At 44.5% G+C, this 22,629-nt stretch overlaps 1 protein-coding gene across 4 annotated transcripts in view; it reads left to right on the top strand.

Annotated features, from left to right (window-relative positions):
* Nucleotides 1-21,515, top strand: part of LOC115155187 (kelch domain-containing protein 3) — an 86,298-nt gene extending 64,783 nt beyond the window's left edge. For 3 of the 4 annotated variants that reach the window (XM_029701877.1, XM_029701879.1, XM_029701878.1), the window contains 3 exons: nucleotides 7,991-8,064; nucleotides 13,134-13,212; nucleotides 21,006-21,515. In XM_029701877.1, the coding sequence (XP_029557737.1) occupies nucleotides 7,991-8,064; nucleotides 13,134-13,212; nucleotides 21,006-21,072 (220 nt within the window). In that variant the 3' untranslated portion in view covers nucleotides 21,073-21,515. The remainder of the gene's footprint in view (nucleotides 1-7,990; nucleotides 8,065-13,133; nucleotides 13,213-21,005) is intronic. The other variant, XM_029701880.1, reaches the window with a different exon arrangement.
* Nucleotides 21,516-22,629: the final 1,114 nt, after the last annotated feature.

Below are 22,629 nucleotides of genomic sequence, written 5' to 3'. Positions count from 1 at the left end.
TCCTGATAGTGTTGTGGTGCCAGGTAGGATAGATACTAGACTGGTTAGGGCCTGTCTGTTCCTCCTGATAGTGTTGTGGTGCCAGGTAGGATAGATACTAGACTGGTTAGGACCTGTCTGTTCCTCCTGATAGTGTTGTGGTGCCAGGTAGGATAGATACTAGACTGGTTAGCGCCTGTCTGTTCCTCCTGATAGTGTTGTGGTACAGGTAGGATAGATACTAGACTGGTTAGGGCCTGTCTGTTCCTCCTGATAGTATTGTGGTGCCAGGTAGGATAGATACTAGACTGGTTAGGACCTGTCTGTTCCTCCTGATAGTGTTGTGGTGCCAGGTAGGATAGATACTAGACTGGTTAGGGCCTGTCTGTTCCTCCTGATAGTGTTGTGGTACAGGTAGGATAGATACTAGACTGGTTAGGGCCTGTCTGTTCCTCCTGATAGTGTTGTGGTGCAGGTAGGATTGATACTAGACTGGTTAGGGCCTGTCTGTTCCTCCTGATAGTGTTGTGGTGCCAGGTAGGATAGATACTAGACTGGTTAGGGCCTGTCTGTTCCTCCTGATAGTGTTGTGGTGCCAGGTAGGATAGATACTAGACTGGTTAGGGCCTGTCTGTTCCTCCTGATAGTGTTGTGGTGCCAGGTAGGATAGATACTAGACTGGTTAGGGCCTGTCTGTTCCTCCTGATAGTGTTGTGGTGCCAGGTAGGATAGATACTAGACTGGTTAGGGCCTGTCTGTTCCTCCTGATACTGTTGTGGTACAGGTAGGATAGATACTAGACTAGTTAGGGCCTGTCTGTTCCTCCTGATAGTATTGTGGTGCCAGGTAGGATAGATACTAGACTGGTTAGGACCTGTCTGTTCCTCCTCATAGTGTTGTGGTGCCAGGTAGGATAGATACTAGACTGGTTAGGGCCTGTCTGTTCCTCCTGATAGTGTTGTGGTACAGGTAGGATAGATACTAGACTGGTTAGGGCCTGTCTGTTCCTCCTGATAGTGTTGTGGTGCAGGTAGGATTGATACTAGACTGGTTAGGGCCTGTCTATTCCTCCTGATAGTATTGTGGTGCCAGGTAGGATAGATACTAGACTGGTTAGGACCTGTCTGTTCCTCCTGATAGTGTTGTGGTACAGGTAGGATAGATACTAGACTGGTTAGGGCCTGTCTGTTCCTCCTGATAGTGTTGTGGTGCCAGGTAGGATAGATACTAGACTAGTTAGGACCTCTCTGTTCCTCCTGATAGTGTTGTGGTGCAGGTAGGATAGATACTAGAGTGGTTAGGGCCTGTCTGTTCCTCCTGATAGTGTTGTGGTGCCAGGTAGGATAGATACTAGACTGGTTAGGGCCTGTCTGTTCCTCCTGATAGTGTTGTGGTGCCAGGTAGGATAGATACTAGACTGGTGAGGTTTAGGTTTAGTTGTAGTCACAAAGGGTGTGACTACAACTAAACCAGAGAGACCTCTTCACACCATGTTATACAGACAACGGCCCTGCAACTAACCCAGAGGAACCTTGAAACAGCTTGAGAAAACACGTCTTCTATTGTTTGTGATTCCAACAACAACTTTTACATGTCCAACTACAATGCTACTCTTTAGCAGATAAGGAATTGACATCACACCTTCATGTGCTGTGCCTTTATGAAGACATGCCCCAGTGATGAGCTCTCCCGGGCCTGAACAAGCACTGGGTGTCTGTTATCGGCTGTATCCTCAGTCTTGGACGGATTTGATGTGAGACTGCTTCCTGCTTCATCCTCTGTCCACTTCCTGTTAAGCTGTGGCCCTTCAGAATCATTACACTACTTCCTGTTCGTCCTTCAGAACCTTCTGGTCAGAGGAACTCATCATGCTACAATATGACTTCCTGTCAGACGCTTATCAGGAGGAACAGATACAGGCCCTAATGCTAACATAGTCGCACCGTGTGTGTGTCCCCCCCTCTCTCTCTCTCTGTCCATCTGTCTCTCTGTCTCTGTCTCTCTGGTGATCAGCCTAGTGTAACCCTAAGAACTGACGTTCTGCATAGTTTCCCATTTGTGTCAGAAATCTGCTGTACTGAATGAGAGAGAGGGGCAAGTCTGTTTAAAGTGCAAATCTACCACTTTTTAACTTCTTTATCTCCAGCACCAAACCTGTGTCTCCATATGTGAAAACAGCCATCACTAACATTGAGTTGCTGCTGCCAACACACTGACTCGACAACAGCCACTTTAATAATGGAGAAATTGCTGTAATCAATTTATCACTCGCCACTTTATATATATAATGTATACTTACCCTACATTATTCATCTCATATGTATATACTGTACTCTATACCATCTACTGCATCTTGCCTATGCCGTTCGGTCATCACTCATTTATATATTTTTATGTACATATTCTTATTCATTCCTTTACACTTGTGTGTATTAGGTAGTTGTTGTGAAATTGTTAGATTACTTGTTAGACATTACTGCACTGTCGGAACTAGAAGCACAAGCATTTCGCTACACTTGCATTAAAACCTGCTAACCATGTGTATGTGACCAATAACATCTGCTAACCATGTGTATGGACCAATAACATCTGCTAACCATGTGTATGGACCAATAACATCTGCTAACCATGTGTATGGACCAATACCATCTGCTAACCATGTGTATGGACCAATAACATCTGCTAACCATGTGTATGGACCAATAACATCTGCTAACCATGTGTATGTGACTAATAACATCTGCTAACCATGTGTATGGACCAATAACATCTGCTAACCATGTGTATGGACCAATAACATCTGCTAACCATGTGTATGTGACCAATAACATCTGCTAACCAGGTGTATGGACCAATAACATCTGCTTACCATGTGTATGTGACCAATAACATCTGCTAACCATGTGTATGTGACCAATAACATCTGCTAACCATGTGTATGTGACCAATAACATCTGCTAACCATGTGTATGTGACCAATAACATCTGCTAACCATGTGTATGTGACCAATACATTTGATTTGATTTGAACTGTGGTCCTAAAATGCTTCTTCTGTGACATCACAGGATATGATTTAAAGTTCTAAAACGTTCTAACCAGAGGGGGTGTTGTCTTGCTCCCCACGTCACCTCTAATCTCATTGTGTTTGAAAATCGCTGTAAGCTGCTGGGGGAGGTTGGTGGGGTGGTCGGGGTTAGGGGACCTACCAAGGAGGAGGGGGTGGGGGTAGTAGAAGATCTGGGGGGGGGTGTAGAGGGGTGCGTAATGAGTTCCCCAGCTGGCCCCCTGGGACCTGTGGGCTCGTGCTCCGTTCCTCTCCAGGCCGCTTTAAATCCACAAGCTGTTTATTTAGTCAAGATTAGGAACGTAAAACCTTACAACATCCTGGGAACGCGGAGAGAGATGGAGAATGATGGAGTAAGTAATGAAAATGAATGGAGAGAGAGAAAGGAGGAGATGGGAAAACAGAAGGAAGAGGGATAGTGAAATGTACCTTCTACAGGATGTCATTCAACAAATGGATGTTATTGTAATTAAGTGATAACTGTTTTCCTCTTATTCAAGCAATATTGGCTTTCACATCCTCACACCAAGTTGACTTTAGCCAAAGCAGACTGTACATGGCTCAGCTATTCCCTTGCCTTAGCTGCCACAGATAAATATTGTATACCTGATTCAACTGATCGCTGATTCAAAATGGTGGCTACAGACAATTATACCTGATTCAACTGATAGATGATAAAGCTATACCTGATTCAACTGTACCTGATTCAACTATAGCTACAGATAGCTACATACAACTATACCTGATTCAACTATAGCTACAGACAACTATACCTGATTCAACTATAGCTACAGCCAACTATACCTGATTCAACTATTGCTACAGACAACTATACCTTATTCAACTATACCTGATTCAACTATAACTACAGACAACTAAACCTGATTCAACTATAGCTACAGACAACTATACCTGATTCAACTGTACCTGATTCAACTATAGCTACAGACAACTATACCTGATTGAACTATACCTGATTCAACTATAGCTACAGACAACTATACCTAATTCAACTATACCTGATTCTACTATAGCTACAGACTACTATACCTGATTTAACTACTCCTGATTCAACTACTCCTGATTCAACTATACCTGATTCAACTATACCTGATTCAACTATAGCTACAGACAACTATACCTGATTCAACTGTAACTGATTCAACTATAGCTACAGACAACTTATACCTGATTCAACTATAGCTACAGACAACTATACCTGATTCAACTATACCTGATTCAACTATAGCTACAGACAACTATAGCTGATTCTACTATAGCTGATTCAACTATACCTGATTGAACTATAACTACATACAACTATACCTGATTCAACTATAGCTACAGACAACTATACCTGATTCAACTAAACCTAATTCAACTATAGCTACAGACAACTATACCTGATTCAACTATACCTGATTCTACTATAGCTACAGACTACCATACCTGATTTAACTACTCCTGATTCAACTACTCCTGATTCAACTACTCCTGATTCAACTATACCTGATTCAACTATACCTGATTCAACTACAGCTACAGACAACTATACCTGATTCAACTATAACTGATTCAACTATAGCTACAGACAACTTATACCTGATTCAACTATAGCTACAGACAACTATACCTGATTCAACTATACCTGATTCAACTATAGCTACAGACAACTATAGCTGATTCAACTATAGCTGATTCTACTATAGCTGATTCAACTATACCTGATTGAACTATAACTACAGACAACTGTACCTGATTCAACTATAGCTACAGACAACTATACCTGATTGAACTATACCTGATTGAACTATACCTGATTCAACTATAGCTACAGACAACTATACCTGATTCAACTATACCTGATTCTACTATAGCTACAGACTACTATACCTGATTTAACTATTCCTGATTCAACTACTCCTGATTAAACTATACCTGATTCAACTATACCTGATTCAACTATACCTGATTCAACTATAGCTACAGACAACTTATACCTGATTCAACTATAGCTACAGACAACTATACCTGATTCAACTATACCTGATTCAACTATAGCTACAGACAACTATAGCTGATTCAACTATAGCTGATTCTACTATAGCTGATTCAACTATACCTGATTGAACTATAGCTACAGACAACTATACCTGATTCAACTATACCCGATTCAACTATAGCTACAGACAACTATACCTGATTCAACGATACCTGATTCAACTATAGCTACAGACAACTATACCTGATTCAACTATAGCTACAGCCAACTATACCTGATTCAACTATTGCTACAGACAACTATACCTGATTCAACTGTACCTGATTCAACTATAGCTACAGACAACTATACCTGATTGAACTATACCTGATTGAACTATACCTGATTCAACTATAGCTACAGACAACTATACCTGATTCAACTATACCTGATTCTACTATAGCTACAGACTACTATACCTGATTCAACTACTCCTGATTCAACTACTCCTGATTCAACTATACCTGATTCAACTATACCTGATTCAACTATAGCTACAGACAACTATACCTGATTCAACTATAGCTACAGACAACTATACCTGATTCAACTATAACTGATTCAACTATAGCTACAGACAACTATACCTGATTCAACTATAGCTACAGACAACTATACCTGATTCAACTATACCCGATTCAACTATACCTGATTCAACGATACCTGATTCAACTATAGCTACAGACAACGTATACCTGATTCAACTATACCTGATTCAACTATATCTACAGACAACTATACCTGATTCAACTATAGCTACAGACAACTATACATGATTCAACTATATCTACAGACAACTATACCTGATTCAACTATAGCTACAGACAACTATACCTGATTCTACTATAGCCACAGACAACTATTCCTGATTCAACTATGCCTGATTCAACTATACCTGTTAGCTACAGACAACTATACCTGATTTAACTATAGCTACAGACAACTATACCTGATTCAACTCTACCTGATTCAACTATATCTACAGACAACTATACTTGATTCAACTATAGCTACAGACAACTATAGCTGATTCAACTATACCTGATTCAACTATACCTGATTCAACTATACCTGTTTCTACTATAGCTACAGACAACTATACCTGATTCAACTAAACCTGATTCAACTATAGCTACAGACAACTATAGCTGATTCAACTATAGCTACAGACAACTATACCTGATTCAACTATAGATACAGACAACTGCACCTGATTCAACTATACCTGTTTCTACTATAGCTACAGACAACTATACCTGATTCAACTATACCTGATTCAACTATAGCTACAGACAACTATACCTGATTCAACTATACCTGATTCAACTATAGCTACAGACAACTATACCTGATTCAAGAATTCCTGATTCAACTATACCTGTTGCTACTATAGCTACAGACAACTATACCTGATTCAACTATAGCTACAAACAACTATACCTGATTCAACTATAGCTACAGCCAACTATACCTGATTCAACTATAGCTACAGACAACTGTACCTGATTCAACTATACCTGGTTCAAATATAGCTACAGACAAGTATACCTGATTCAACTATACCTGATTCAAATATAGCTACAGACAAGTATACCTGATTCAACTATAGCTACAGACAACTATACCTGATTCAACTATAGCTACAGACAACTATACCTGATTCAACTATAGCTACAGACAACTATACCTGATTCAACTATACCTGATTCAACTATACCTGATTCAACTATAGCTACAGACAACTATACCTGATTCAACTATAGCTACAGACAACTATACCTGATTCAACTATAGCTACAGACAACTATACCTGATTCAACTATACCTGATTCAACTAATAACTGATTCAACTGATAGCTGATTCAACTATACCTACAGGCAACTATATTTGGTTCGACGATACCCGATTAGATGATAGCTTATTTAAGTGATAGCTGCAGTGTTGGTTGTGGAAGATAGGCTAATGGATGTGACGTGTGTAGCACTAGGTCTTCTGTGGTGCACCAGTCTGCCCCAGCAGACAGCAGGACCTGACAGGTGTGTGTCCTACTAGGTCTTCTGTGGTGCACCAGTCTCCCGCAGCAGACAGCAGGACATGACAGGTGTGTGTAGTACTAGGTCTGAGGCAGGGCAACAGTCTCCCCCAGCAGACAGCAGGACATGACAGGTGTGTGTCCTACTAGGTCTGAGGCAGGGCAGGAAACAGATGCGTTGTGAGGCTAGATGCTACAGAGGGCTTTAAGAGGGGGGAGCTACTATCAGTACTATCGTCTGACCACCTCTCTCCTCTCTCCTTCCTGTGGGCCTAATAAGAGCTGCTCTCATCTTCTGATAACAACCCCAAAACACAGGATGCATGTCCTTCTGATCAGCATGTACCCTAGGTCTATGTGTGACCGACTGGCTCCCTGTCTGGTCCTTGTTCCTGAGGTCTTGAATTTGTACCTCCTGGGTTTACTACCAGGTCTGGGGCTGACAGGGCTCAACCTGGGGGAGGAAACTGTTAAAACATCCAGACAGGAGGAGGAGCAGGTCAAGTGTTCCCTGCAGGGGTTCTGTGGTCAATATGGACATACAGTCCATGTCTCAATCACACCAGTCATAGCACCACATGGATGGGATGCTAGGTAGATGCTTTGGTTTCAGGAGGAACACTATCTCCAGTGAGACCAAGGAGAGACACAGGAAGTGGGGGGTTAATGTGGACTTCCTGTATGTGTTAGAAGCCTTGAACAGTATACTTCCTCTTCCTGCTAACCCTGTGTGATGACACCTATATGGCCCTGTACGGTGTGGTGTCATGAGCTCTCAGACATGTCCAGAACAGCAGTATAACATGTTGCCTCCTCTCTACAGTCCATGTCCAGAAGAGCAGTATAACTAACATGTTGTCTCCTCTCTACAGCCCATGTCCAGATCAGGGGATGGGAGATGAGTTTAACCTCATGGATCATTCTGACCTCTACATACTAGACTTCAGTAAGTGGCTCTTTTTTTACACACACACACACACACGATCAGTGTTGTCCAGGGTCACGCCAAGGCTCTTAGCACTCTGGGAGGAGGACACAATGGATTTGTCAACCGTGATCGCGATATCATGGAACGGGCAGTCCTTCTCCGGGAGGAAGGGCAGCTCCGTCTTGCCGAGGTTCAGCTTGAGGTGGTGATCCGTCATCCACACTGATATGTCTGCCAGACATGCAGAGATGCGATTCGCCACCTGGTTATCAGAAGGGGGAAAGGAGAAGATTAATTGTGTGTCGTCTGCGTAGCAATGATAGGAGAGACCATGTGAAGATATGACAGAGCCAAGTGACTTGTTGTATAGCGAGAATAGGAGAGGGCCTAGAACTGAGCCCTGGGGGACACCAGTGTTGAGAGCACGTGGTGCAGAGACAGATTCTCGCCACGCCACCTGGTAGGAGCGACCTGTCAGGTAGGACGCAATCCAAGAGTGAGCCAACTCAGAGAGGGTGGAGAGGAGGATCTGATGGTTCACAGTATCAAAGGCAGCAGATAGGTCTAGAAGGATGAGAGCAGAGGAGAGAGTTAGCTTTAGCAGTGCGGAGAGCCTCCGTGACACAGAGAAGAGCAGTCTCAGTTGAATGACCAGTCTTGAAACCTGACTGATTTGGATCAAGAAGGTCATTCTGGGAGAGATAGCAAGAGAGCTGGCCAAGGACGGCACGCTCAAGAGTTTTGGAGAGAAAGAAAGAAGGGATACTGGTCGGTAGTTGTTGTCTCTTGAAGACGGGGGGGACGTAGCCAGCGGTCAAGGATGAGTTGATGAGGGAGAAGGTCTCCGGAAATGGTCTGGAGAAGAGAGGAGGGGATAGGGTCAAGCAGGCAGGTTGTTGGGCGGCCGGCCGTCACAAATCGCAAGATTTCATCTGGAAAGAGAGGGGAGAAAGAGGTCAAAGCATAGGGTATGGCAATGTGAGCCGGACCAACGGTGTCGTTTGACTTAACAAACGAGGATCGGATGTCGTCAACCTTCTTTGCTTCATGAATAACGACTCATGGTGTAATCATAACAAAACAAATGTTATTGGTCACATACACGTGATTAGCAGATGTTATTGGTCACATACATGTGATTAGCAGTTGTAATTGCGGGTGTAGCGAAAAGCTTTTGCTTCTAGCTCCGACAGTACAGTAATATCTAACAAGTAATATCTAACAAATTACACAACATATACCCAATACACACAAATCTAAGTAGGAATGAATTAAGACTATATACATATGGACGAGTGATGTCAGAGCGGAACGGACGATCTTAGTCCGTTCCGCTCTGACATCACTCGTCCATATGTATATAGTCTTAATTCATTCCTACTTAGATATAGAATACAGTACATGCAGCTGAAGTCGGTAGTTTACATACACTTAGGTTGGAGTCATTGAAACTCGTTTTTCAACGACTCCACAAAATTCTTGTTAACAAACTATAGTTTTGGCAAGTCGGTTAGGACATCTACTTTGTGCATGACACAAGTAATTTTTCCAACAATTGTTTACAGACAGATTATTTCACTTGTAATTCACTGTATTGTAATTCATGTAGGTCAGAAGTTTACATACACTAAATTGACTGTGCCTTTAAACAGCTTGAAAAATTCCAGAAAATTATTTCATGACTTTAGAAGCTTCTGATAGGCTAATTGACATAATTTGAGTCAATTGGAGGTATACCTGTGGATGTATTTCCTCCTAACATAGCTGGTGAACTGAGTCAGGTTTGTAGGCCTCCTTGCTTGCACACGCTTTTTCTGCCCACAAATGTTCTATAGGATTGAGGTCAGGGCTTTGTGATGGCCACTCTAATACCTTGACTTTGTTGTCTTAAGCTATTTTGCCACAACTTTGGAAGTATGCTTGGGGTCATTGTCCATTTGGAAGACCCATTTGGGACCAAGTTTTAACTTCACGACTGATGTCTTGAGACCTTGCTTCAATATATCCACATAATTTTCGTGCCTCATGATGCCATCTATTTTGTGAAGTGCACCAGTCCCTCCTGCAGCAAAGCATCCCCACAACATGATGCTGCCACCGCCATGCTTCACGGTTGGGATGGTGTTCTTCGGCTTGCAAGCCTCCCCCTTTTTCCTCCAAACATAACGATGGTCATTATGGCCAAACAGTTCTATTTTTATTTCATCAGACCAGAGGACATTTCTCCAAAAGTACGATCTTTGTCCTCATGTGCAGTTGCAAACCGTAGTCAGGCTTTTTTATGGCGGTTTTGGAGCAGTGGCTTCTTCCTTGCTGAGCGGCCTTTAAGGTTATGTCGATATAGGACTCGTTTTACTGTGAATATAGATACTATTGTACCCGTTTCCTCCAGCATCTTCACAAGGTCCTTTGCTGTTGTTCTGGGATTGATTTGCACTTTTCGCACCAAAGTACGTTCATCTCTAGGAGACAGAACACGTCTCCTTCCTGAGCAGTATGACGGCTGAGGGGTCCCATGGTGTTTATTCTTTTGTACTATTGTTTGTACAGATGAACGTGGTACCTTCAGGCATTTGGAAATTGCTCCCAAGGATGAACCAGACTTGTGGAGGTCTACAATTATTTTTCTGAGGTCTTGGCTGATTCATTGTGATTTTCCCATGATGTCAAGCATAGAGGCACTGAGTTTGAAGGTAGGCCTTGAAATACATCCAAAGGTACACCCCCAATTGACTCAAATGATGTCAATTAGCCTGTCAGAAGCTTCTAAAGCCATGACATCGTTTTCTGGAATTTTCCAAGCTGTTCAAAGGCACAGTCAACTTAGTGTATTGGTCACGTCCTGACCAGCAGAGGGCGTATTGCTTTGTCTAGGTCAGGATGTGGCAGGGGGTTTGTGTTTGTTAAATGTTGGGTGGATGATTGGGACTTCCAATTGAAGGCAGGTGTGTATAGTTGCCTTTGATTGGAAGTCCTATATAGGTGTGTGTGTTTGTCTTTGGGGTTGTGGGGAATTGTTGTGTGCACTGCGTTTGTTTGAGCCTGCCACACTGTTGCGAGTATTGTTTGTTGTTTTGTTTTTTCTCAAGTGGATACCTTACATGTTTTTATCAGTAATAAACATGAGTGTCCACAATCCCGCTGCGCCTTGGTCCTTCTATCTCCCATACGACATATTCAACGACAAGTATGACATTTTCTGTGACAGTATGTAAACTTCTGACCCACTGGAATTGTGATACAGTGAATTATAAGTGAAATAATCAGTTTGTAAACAATTGTTGGAAAATTACTTTTGTCGTGCACAAAGTAGATGTCCTAACCGACTTGCCAAAACTATAGTTTGTTAACAAGAAATTTGTGGAGTGGTTGAAAAATGAGTTTTATTGACTCCAACCTAAGTGTATGTAAACTTCCAACTTCAACTGTATATCCTGAGGCTGCTATTTATTGTAGCTGGGGATTTTAACAAAGCAAATTTTAGAACAAGGCTACCTAAATTCTATCAGCATATTGATTGCAGTACACAGGCGAGTAACACCCTCGATCACTGCTACTCTAACTTCCGCGATGCACCTAAGTAAGAATGCTGTTCATCGACTACAGCTCAGCATTCAACACCATAGTACCCTCCAAGTTCATCATTAAGCTTGAGGCCCCGGGTCTCAACCCCGCCCTGTGCAATTTGGGCCCTGGACTTTCTGACGGGTCACCCCCAGGTGGTGAGGTAGGAAAAAACATCTCCACTTCGCTGATCCTCAACACAGGGACCCCACAAGGGTGCGTGCTCAGCCCCCTCTTGTACTCCCTATTCACCCATGACTGCATGGCCATGCACGCCTCCAACTCAATCATCAAGTTTGCCGACGACACAACAGTGGTATGCTTGGTTACCAACAACGACGAGACGGCCTACAGGGAGGAGGTGAGGGCACTCGGAGTGTGGTGTCAGGACAACAACCTCGCACTCAAAGTCAACAAAACAAAGGAGATGATCGTGGACTTCAGAAAACAGCAGAGGGAGCACCCCCCTATCCACATCGACTGGACAGTAGTGGAGAAGGTGGAAAGTTTTAAGTTCGTCTGCGTACACATCACGGACAAACTGAAATGGTCCACCCACACAAACAGTGTGGTGAAGAAGGCGCAATAGCGCCTCTTCAACCTCAGGAGGCAGAAGAAATTTGGCTTGTCACCTAAAACCCTCACAAACTTTTACAGATGCAATAGCGCCTCTTCAACCTCAGGAGGCTGAAGAAATTTGGCTTGTCACCTAAAACCCTCAGAAACTTTTACACAGCATCCTGGCGGGCTGTATCACTGCCTGGTACGGCAACTGCACTGTCCACAACCGCAGGGCTCTCCAGAGGGTGGTGTGGTCTGCCAAACGCATTACCGGGGCCAAACTACCTACCCACCACACCTACAGCACCTGATGTCACAGGAAGGCCAAAAAGATCATCAAGGACAACAACCACCTATCACCCGCTATCATCCAGAAGGCGAGGTCATTACAGGTGCATCAAAGCGGGGACAAAGAGACTGAAAAACAGCTTCTATCTCAAGGCCATCAGACTGTTAAACAGCCATCACTAACACAGAGAGGCTGCTGCCTACGTACAGACTTGAAATCATTGTGTTATAGTTAACACACTGGATCATCCAGACCTCTACTGGTTATAGTTAACACACTGGATCATCCAGACCTCTAGTGGTTATAGTAAACACACGGGATCATCCAGACCTCTACTGGTTATAGTAAACACACTGGATTATTCAGACCTCTGCTGGTTATAGTTAACACACTGGATCATTCAGACCTCTAGTGGTATATCTCTACCTCTCTGACCTTCTACTGAATCAGCCTGATGTGGTATATCTCTAAGATAAGGATTTTTTGTTGACTCTGACTTTCTCTCTGTCTCTCTGTGTCTCTGTCTCTGTGTCTGTTTCTCTCTGTTTCTCTCTGTGTCTGTTTCTCTCTGTGTCTCTGTCTGTTTCTCTCTGTGTCTCTGTGTCTCTGTTAGTGTGTGATTAGCTCTGCCTGATGGCAATGTTAAAGGTGTTAATATCCTTTCCTGTCTCAGGTCCTAATTTGAAGACGTTATGCAAGCTAGCTGTTATTAACTACAGTCTGGACCAGCAGGGACTACCACACGACATCAGGTAACACCTTCCCCTAACCCTTGACCCTAACGCAAGCTAGCTGATATTAACTAGTCTGGGCCAGGGTGGTCTACCACACAACCTCAGGTAACCCCTTCCCCTAACCCTTAACCCCTGACCCAAGCTAGCTGTTATTAACTGGTCTGGACCAACTAGGACTACCACACTCTCTTCTCTCCTTCTCTTCTCCTCCTCACCTCTTTCTATCTACTCTTTTCTCTTCCTCTCCTTCTCTTCTCCTCTCCTTCTCTCCTCTTCTCTCGTCTTTGTTCTCTTCTCTCCTCGTTCTCTGCATTTCTCTCTTGTACTTCTCTCTTCTCGCCTCTTCTTTCTCTTCTCCTCTCTCCTTCTCTCCTCTTCTCCTCTCCTCTTCTCTCCTCCCCGTTCTCTTCTCTCCTCCTCGTTCTCTTCTCTCCTCCTCCTTCTCTCCTCCTCTTCTCTCCTCCTCGTCCTCTTCTCTCCTCCTCTCTCCTTCTCTCCTCGTCTTCTCTCCTCTTCTCTCCTTTTCATTCTCTTCTTCTCTCCTCTTCTCTCCTCCTCGTTCTCTTCTCCTCTCTCCTTCTCTCCTCCTCGTTCTCTTCTCCTCTCTCCTTCTCTCCTCTTCTTCTCTCCTCCTCGTTCTCTTCTCTCCTCGTTCTCTCTCCATTTCTCTCTTGTACTTCTCTCTTCTCGCCGCTTCTTTCTCTCCTCTTTCTCTCTACTCTTCTCTCCTCTTCTTCTCTCTTCTTCTCTCCTCCTCGTTCTCTTCTCTCCTCCTCGTTCTCTTCTCTCCTCCGCTCTCCTCTTCTCCGCTTTCTCTCTCCTCTTTCTCTCTCCTCCTCTCCTCTCTCCTCTCCTTCTCTCCTCTCCTCTTCTGTCGTCCTCTTCCTCCTAGTGGTTGTGTTATTATGTCTTTGTGTGCTTGACAGCATCGTCAGTCTCGTCCAGTAAAAGGTTTTATTTTCCATGCTAATGTTCTGCTGTTACCACTACTAATGTTCTGCTGTTACCACTACTAATGTTCTGCTGTTACCACTACTAATGTTCTGCTGCTACCACTACTAATGTTCTGCTGTTACCACTACTAATGTTCTGCTGCTACCACTACTAATGTTCTGCTGCTACCACTACTAATGTTCTGCTGCTACCACTACTAATGTTCTGTTGTTACCACTACTAATGTTCTGCTGTTACCACTACTAATGTTCTGCTGCTACCACTACTAATGTTCTGCTGCTACCACTACTAATGTTCTGCTGTTACCACTACTAATATTCTGTTAGCCAACACATTTATCTGTTACCACTACTAATGTTCTGCTGCTACCACTACTAATGTTCTGCTGTTCCCACTACTAATATTCTGCAGCTCCCACTACTAATGTTCTGCTGTTACCACTACTAATGTTCTGCTGCTACCAGTACTAATGTTCTGTTAGTCAACACATTTATCTGTTACCACTACTAATGTTCTGCTGTTACCACTACTAATGTTCTGCTGCTACCACTACTAATGTTCTGCTGTTCCCACTACTAATAGTCTGCAGCTCCCACTACTAATGTTCTGCTGTTCCCACTACTAATAGTCTGCAGCTCCCACTACTAATGTTCTGCTGTTACCACTACTAATGTTCTGTTAGTCAACACGTTTATCTGCTACCACTACTAATGTTCTGCTGCTACCACTACTAATGTTCTTCTGCTACCACTACTAATGTTCTGCTGTTACCACTACTAATGTTCTGCTGTTACCACTACTAATGTTCTGATGTTACCACTACTAATGTTCTGCTGTTACCACTACTAATGTTCTGTTGTTACCACTACTAATGTTCTGCTGTTACCACTACTAATGTTCTGCTGTTACCACTACTAATGTTCTGCTGTTACCACTATTAATGTTCTGCTGTTACCACTACTAATGTTCTGTTGTTACCACTACTAATGTTCTGCTGCTACCACTACTAATGTTCTGCTGTTACCACTACTAATGTTCTGTTAGCCAATACATTTATCTGTTACCACTACTAATGTTCTGCTGCTACCACTACTAATGTTCTGCTGTTACCACTACTAATGTTCTGCTGCTCCCACTACTAATGTTCTGCTGTTCCCACTACTAATATTCTGCTGCTCCCACTACTAATTTTCTGCTGTTAACACTACTAATGTTCTGCTGCTACCAGTACTAATGTTCTGTTAGTCAACACATTTATCTGTTACCACTACTAATGTTCTGCTGCTACCACTACTAATGTTCTGCTTTTCCCACTACTAATATTCTGCAGCTCCCACTACTAATGTTCTGCTGTTACCACTAATAATGTTCTGCTGCTACCAGTACTAATGTTATGTTAGTCAACACATTTATCTGTTACCACTACTAATGTTCTGCTGCTACCACTACTAATCTTCTGCTGCTACCACTACTAATGTTCTGCTGTTACCACTACTAATGTTCTACTGTTACCACTACTAATGTTCTGCTGTTACCACTACTAATGTTCTGCTGTTACCACTACTAATGTTCTGTTAGCCAACACATTTATCTGTTACCACTACTAATGTTCTGCTGCTATCACTACTAATGTTCTGCTGTTACCACTACTAATGTTCTGCTGCTCCCACTACTAATGTTCTGCTGTTACCACTACTAATGTTCTGCTGCTACCACTACTAATGTTCTGCTGTTACCACTACTAATGTTCTGCTGTTACCACTACTAATGTTCTACTGTTACCACTACTAATGTTCTGCTGTTACCACTACTAATGTTCTGCTGTTACCACTACTAATGTTCTGTTAGCCAACACATTTATCTGTTACCACTACTAATGTTCTGCTGCTATCACTACTAATGTTCTGCTGTTACCACTACTAATGTTCTGCTGCTCCCACTACTAATGTTCTGCTGTTACCACTACTAATGTTCTGCTGCTACCACTAGTAATGTTCTGCTGTTACCACTACTAATGTTCTGCTGTTACCACTACTAATGTTCTGTTGTTACCACTACTAATGTTCTGCTGCTACCACTACTAATGTTCTGCTGTTACCACTACTAATGTTCTGCTGTTACCACTACTAATGTTCTGCTGTTACCACTGCTAATGTTCTGCTGTTACCACTACTAATGTTCTGCTGTTACCACTACTAATGTTCTGCTGTTACCACTACTAATGTTCTGCTGTTACCACTACTAATGTTCTGCTGTTACCACTACTAATGTTCTGCTACTACCACTACTAATGTTCTGCTGTTACCACTACTAATGTTCTACTGTTACCACTACTAATGTTCTGCTGTTACCACTACTAATGTTCTGCTGTTACCACTACTAATGTTCTGTTAGCCAACACATTTATCTGTTACCACTACTAATGTTCTGCTGCTATCACTACTAATGTTCTGCTGTTACCACTACTAATGTTCTGCTGCTCCCACTACTAATGTTCTGCTGTTACCACTACTAATGTTCTGCTGCTACCACTACTAATGTTCTGCTGTTACCACTACTAATGTTCTGCTGTTACCACTACTAATGTTCTACTGTTACCACTACTAATGTTCTGCTGTTACCACTACTAATGTTCTGCTGTTACCACTACTAATGTTCTGTTAGCCAACACATTTATCTGTTACCACTACTAATGTTCTGCTGCTATCACTACTAATGTTCTGCTGTTACCACTACTAATGTTCTGCTGCTCCCACTACTAATGTTCTGCTGTTACCACTACTAATGTTCTGCTGCTACCACTAGTAATGTTCTGCTGTTACCACTACTAATGTTCTGCTGTTACCACTACTAATGTTCTGTTGTTACCACTACTAATGTTCTGCTGCTACCACTACTAATGTTCTGCTGTTACCACTACTAATGTTCTGCTGTTACCACTACTAATGTTCTGCTGTTACCACTGCTAATGTTCTGCTGTTACCACTACTAATGTTCTGCTGTTACCACTACTAATGTTCTGCTGTTACCACTACTAATGTTCTGCTGTTACCACTACTGTACCACTACTAATGTTCTGCTACTACCACTACTAATGTTCTGCTGTTACCACAACTAATGTTCTGTTAGCCAACACATTTATCTGTTACCACTAGTAATGTTCTGCTGCTACCACTACTAATGTTCTGCTGCTACCACTACTAATGTTCTGCTGCTACCACTACTAATGTTCTGCTGTTACCACTACTAATGTTCTGCTGCTATCACTACTAATGTTCTGCTGTTACCACTACTAATGTTCTGCTGCTCCCACTACTAATGTTCTGCTGCTACCACTACTAATGTTCTGCTGTTACCACTACTAATGTTCTGCTGTTACCACTACTAATGTTCTGCTGTTACCACTACTAATGTTCTGCTGTTACCACTACTAATGTTCTGCTGTTACCACTACTAATGTTCTGCTACTACCACTACTAATGTTCTGCTGTTACCACTACTAATGTTCTGTTAGCCAACACATTTATCTGTTACCACTAGTAATGTTCTGCTGCTACCACTACTAATGTTCTGCTGCTACCACTACTAATGTTCTGCTGCTACCACTACTAATGTTCTGCTGTTACCACTACTAATGCTCTGCTGTTACCACTACTAATGTTCTGTTAGTCAACACATGTATCTGTTACCACTACTAATGTTCTGCTGTTACCACTACTAATGTTCTGCTGCTACCACTACTAATGTTCTGCTGTTACCACTACTAATGTTCTGCTGCTATCACTACTAATGTTCTGCTGTTACCACTACTAATGTTCTGCTGCTACCACTACTAATGTTCTTCTGCTACCACTACTAATGTTCTGCTGCTACCACTACTAATGTTCTGCTGTTACCACTACTAATGTTCTGTTAGTCAACACATTTATCTGTTACCACTACTAATGTTCTGCTGCTACCACTACTAATGTTCTGCTGCTACCACTACTAATGTTCTGCTGTTACCACTACTAATGTTCTGCTGCTACCACTACTAATGTTCTGCTGTTACCACTACTAATGTTCTGCTGTTACCACTACTAATGTTCTGTTAGCCAACACATTTATCTGTTACCACTAGTAATGTTCTGCTGCTACCACTACTAATGTTCTGCTGTTACCACTACTAATGTTCTGCTGTTACCACTACTAATGTTCTGCTGTTACCACTACTAATGTTCTGCTGCTACCACTACTAATGTTCTGCTGTTACCACTACTAATGTTCTGCTGTTACCACTACTAATGTTCTGCTGTTACCACTACTAATGTTCTGCTGTTACCACTACTAATGTTCTGCTGTTACCACTACTAATGTTCTGCTGCTACCACTACTAATGTTCTGCTGCTACCACTACTAATGTTCTGCTGCTACCACTTCTAATGTTCTGCTGCTACCACTACTAATGTTTGCCTGATAATTAATGGGCTACTGAATATGTGTGCGTGAACACACACACACCACTCTGGTGGGATCAGGCGGGCCCCAGTGACTCCCCTCGTCCCTATGAGAACTAGTGCTGATCTTCACCCCCCATGCCAATCACCCCCTGTCCCCAACACACTGGAGTCATCCCCCTCCTCACACACTCTTCCAGCAAGTCAGAAAGAATGTGTGTTACAAGAGAGAGAGAAAGGGAGGGAGTGAGTATGAAAGGCGAGCCAGTGAAAACAACCAGTGACCTGTCATCAGGCCAGCTCTCATCTCACCCCTCTAGTCTCCATCAGTCTCCCTCTGTAACCCTCAGCCCCTCTAGTCTCCCTCTGTAACCCTCAGCCCTTCTAGTCTCCCTCCCTAACCCTCAGCCCTTCTAGTCTCCATCAGTCTCCCTCCCTAACCCTCAGCCCTTCTAGTCTCCCTCTGTAACCCTCAGCCCCTCTAGTCTCCCTCTGTAACCCTCAGCCCCTCTTGTCTCCATCAGTCTCCCTCCCTAACCCTCAGCCCCTCTATTCTCCCTCCCTAACTCTCAGCCTCTCTAGTCTCCCTCCCTAACCCTCAGCCTCTCTAGTCTCCCTCTGTAACCCTCAGACCCTCTATTCTCCCTCTGTAACCCTCAGCCCCTCTATTCTCCCTCTGTAGCTCTCAGCCCCTCTTGTCTCCATCAGTCTCCCTCTGTTACCCTCAGCCCCTCTAGTCTCCCTCCCTAACCCTCAGCCCCTCTAGTCTCCACCAGTCTCCCTCTGTAACCCTCAGCCCCACTTGTCTCCACCAGTCTCCCTCTGTAACTCTCAGCCCCGCTAGTCTCCCTCCCTAACCCTCAGCCTCTCTAGTCTCCCTCCCTAACCCTCAGCCTGTCTAGTCTCCCTCTGTAACCCTCAGCCCCTCTATTCTCCCTCTGTAACCCTCAGCCCCTCTATTCTCCCTCTGTAACCCTCAGCCCCTCTTGTCTCCACCAGTCTCCCTCTGTAACCCTCAGCCCCTCTAGTCTCCCTCTCTAACCCTCAGCCCCTCTAGTCTCCCTCTGTAACCCTCAGCCTCTCTAGTCTCCCTCTGTAACCCTCAGCCCCTCTAGTCTCCCTCCCTAACCCTCAGCCCCTCTAGTCTCCCTCCCTAACCCTCAGCCCCTCTAGTCTCCCTCTGTAACCCTCAGCCCCTCTAGTCTCCATCAGTCTCCCTCTGTAACCCTCAGCCCCTCTAGTCTCCATCAGTCTCCCTCTGTAACCCTCAGCCCCTCTAGTCTCCATCAGTCTCCCTCTGTAACCCTCAGCCCCTCTAGTCTCCATCAGTCTCCCTCTGTAACCCTCAGCCCCTCTAGTCTCCCTCCCTAGCCCTCGACCCTCTAGTCTCATCAGTCTCCCTCCCTAGCCCTCAGCCCATCTAGTTTCCATCAGTCTCCCTCTGTAACCCTCAGCCCCTCTAGTCTCCCTCTGTAAACCTCAACACTAGTTGTCTGCTACTCCCTGATTGTCATGTGACAGTCTACTCAGTGCCTCACCAGCCTTCCAACAAGACCCTCAGTGAGGCTTCCCTGCTCTCAGCCTGGCCTACAGAATCACTGAGAGGACAAACAACCAGAGTTCCTCAATGAATGACAAAGGATGTTGATTTAGCAAATTGTTACCCACTGACTCTTTCTCTCTCTTTCTGTGTCTCCTGTCTGGGTCTCGGTCTCCTGTCTGTGTCTCCTGTCTGGGTCTCGGTCTCCTGTCTTGGTCTCGGTCTCCTGTCTGGGTCTCGGTCTCCTATCTGTGTCTCCTGTCTGGGTCTCGGTCTCCTGTCTGGGTCTCCTGTCTGGGTCTCGGTCTCCTGTCTGGGTCTCTTGTCTCCTGTCTGGGTCTGGGTCTCCTGTCTGGGTCTCTTGTCTCCTGTCTGGGTCTCTTGTCTCCTGTCTGGGTCTGGGTCTACTGTCTGGGTCTCCTGTCTGGGTCTGGGTCTCCTGTCTGGGTCTCTTGTCTCCTGTCTGGGTCTGGGTCTCCTGTCTGGGTCTCCTGTCTGGGTCTCCTGTCTGGGTCTCTTGTCTCCTGTCTGGGTCTCTGTCTCTTTCTGTGTGTCTCCTGTCTGGGTCTCTGTCTCTCTACGTATGTCTCCTGTCTGGGTCTCTGTCTCTTTCCGTGTGTATCCTGTCTTGGTCTATGTCTCCTATCTGGGTCTCTGTCTCCTATCTGGGTCTCTGTCTCCTATCTGGGTCTCTGTCTCCTGTCTGGGTCTCTGTCTCTCTCCATGTGTCTCCTGTCTGGGTCTCTCTCTCTTGTCTGGGTCGGTCTCTCTTGTCTGGGTCTCTTGTCTGGGTCTCCTGTCTCTGTCTCCTATCTGGGTCTCTTGTCTGTGTCTCCTGTCTCTCTGTGTGTCTTCTGTCTGGGTCTCTGTGTTCCATGTAGGTGGGAGCTGAACGCCATGACGACCAACAGTAACATCAGTAGACCCATCTTCTCCTCTCACGGCTAATCTGGACTGGTTCCCTCCCCAGTACCATAACACCAGGGCTGAACTGACCCAGAGCTACCACAGTACCAGAACACCAGGGCTGAACTGACCCAGAGCTACCACAGTACCAGAACACCAGGGCTGAACTGACCCAGAGCTACCACAGTACCAGAACACCAGGGCTGAACTGACCCAGAGCTGCCACAGTACCAGAACACCAGGGCTGAACTGACCCAGAGCTGCCACAGTACCAGAACACCAGGGCTGAACTGACCCAGAGCTACCACAGTACCAGAACACCAGGGCTGAACTGACCCAGAGCTGCCACAGTACCAGAACACCAGGGCTGAACTGACCCAGAGCTACCACAGTACCAGAACACCAGGGCTGAACTGACCCAGAGCTACCACAGTACCAGAACACCAGGGCTGAACTGACCCAGAGCTACCACAGTACCAGAACACCAGGGCTGAACTGACCCAGAGCTACCACAGTACCAGAACACCAGGGCTGAACTGACCCAGAGCTACCACAGTACCAGAACTCTACTGTCTGGACTGACTCTACCAGAACTCTACTGTTTCTTGCTGTTGGCTCTCTGCTGTTGGCTCTCTCTTGCTGTTGGCTCTCTCTTGCTGTTGGCTCTCTCTTTCTGTTGGCTCTCTCTTTCTGTTGGCTCTCTCTTTCTGTTGGCTCTCTCTTTCTGTTGGCTCTCTCTTGTTGTTGGCTCTCTTGCTGTTGGCTCTCTCTTGCTGTTGGCTCTCTCTTGCTGTTGGCTCTCTCTTTCTGTTGGCTCTCTGTTGGCTCTCTCTTTCTGTTGGCTCTCTCTTGCTGTTGGCTCTCTCTTGTTGTTGGCTCTCTCTTGTTGTTGGCTCTCTCTTGTTGTTGGCTCTCTGTTGGCTCTCTCTTTCTGTTGGCTCTCTCTTGCTGTTGGCTCTCTCTTGTTGTTGGCTCTCTCTTGTTGTTGGCTCTCTCTTTCTGTTGGCTCTCTCTTGCTGTTGGCTCTCTGTTGGCTCTCTCTTTCTGTTGGCTCTCTCTTTCTGTTGGCTCTCTCTTTCTGTTGGCTCTCTCTTGCTGTTGGCTCTCTCTTGCTGTTGGCTCCCTGTTGGCTCTCTCTTTCTGTTGGCTCTCTCTTTCTGTTGGCTCTCTCTTTCTGTTGGCTCTCTCTTGCTGTTGGCTCTCTCTTGCTGTTGGCTCTCTCTTGCTGTTGGCTCTCTCTTGCTGTTGGCTCCCTGTTGGCTCTCTCTTGCTGTTGGCTCTCTCTTGCTGTTGGCTCTCTTGTTGTTGGCTCTTTCTTGCTGTTGGCTCTTTCTTGCTGTTGGCTCTCTCTTGCTGTTGGCTCTCTCTTGCTGTTGGCTCTCTTGCTGTTGGCTCTCTCTTGCTGTTGGCTCTCTCTTGCTGATTGTTTTACCAGTATCATAATGAGCAGAACATATTCTCCCTGATTGTTTTACCAGTATTATAATGATGAGAGCATGGACTCCCTGATTGTTTTACCAGTATTATAATGAGCAGAACATATACTCCCTGATTGTTTTACCAGTATTATAATGAGCAGAACATATATTCTCCCTGATT

The sequence above is a fragment of the Salmo trutta genome, chromosome 2 (assembly GCF_901001165.1).
Source record: "Salmo trutta chromosome 2, fSalTru1.1, whole genome shotgun sequence".
NCBI lineage: Eukaryota > Metazoa > Chordata > Actinopteri > Salmoniformes > Salmonidae > Salmo > Salmo trutta.
This window is presented reverse-complemented; position numbering and strand designations above follow the sequence as displayed.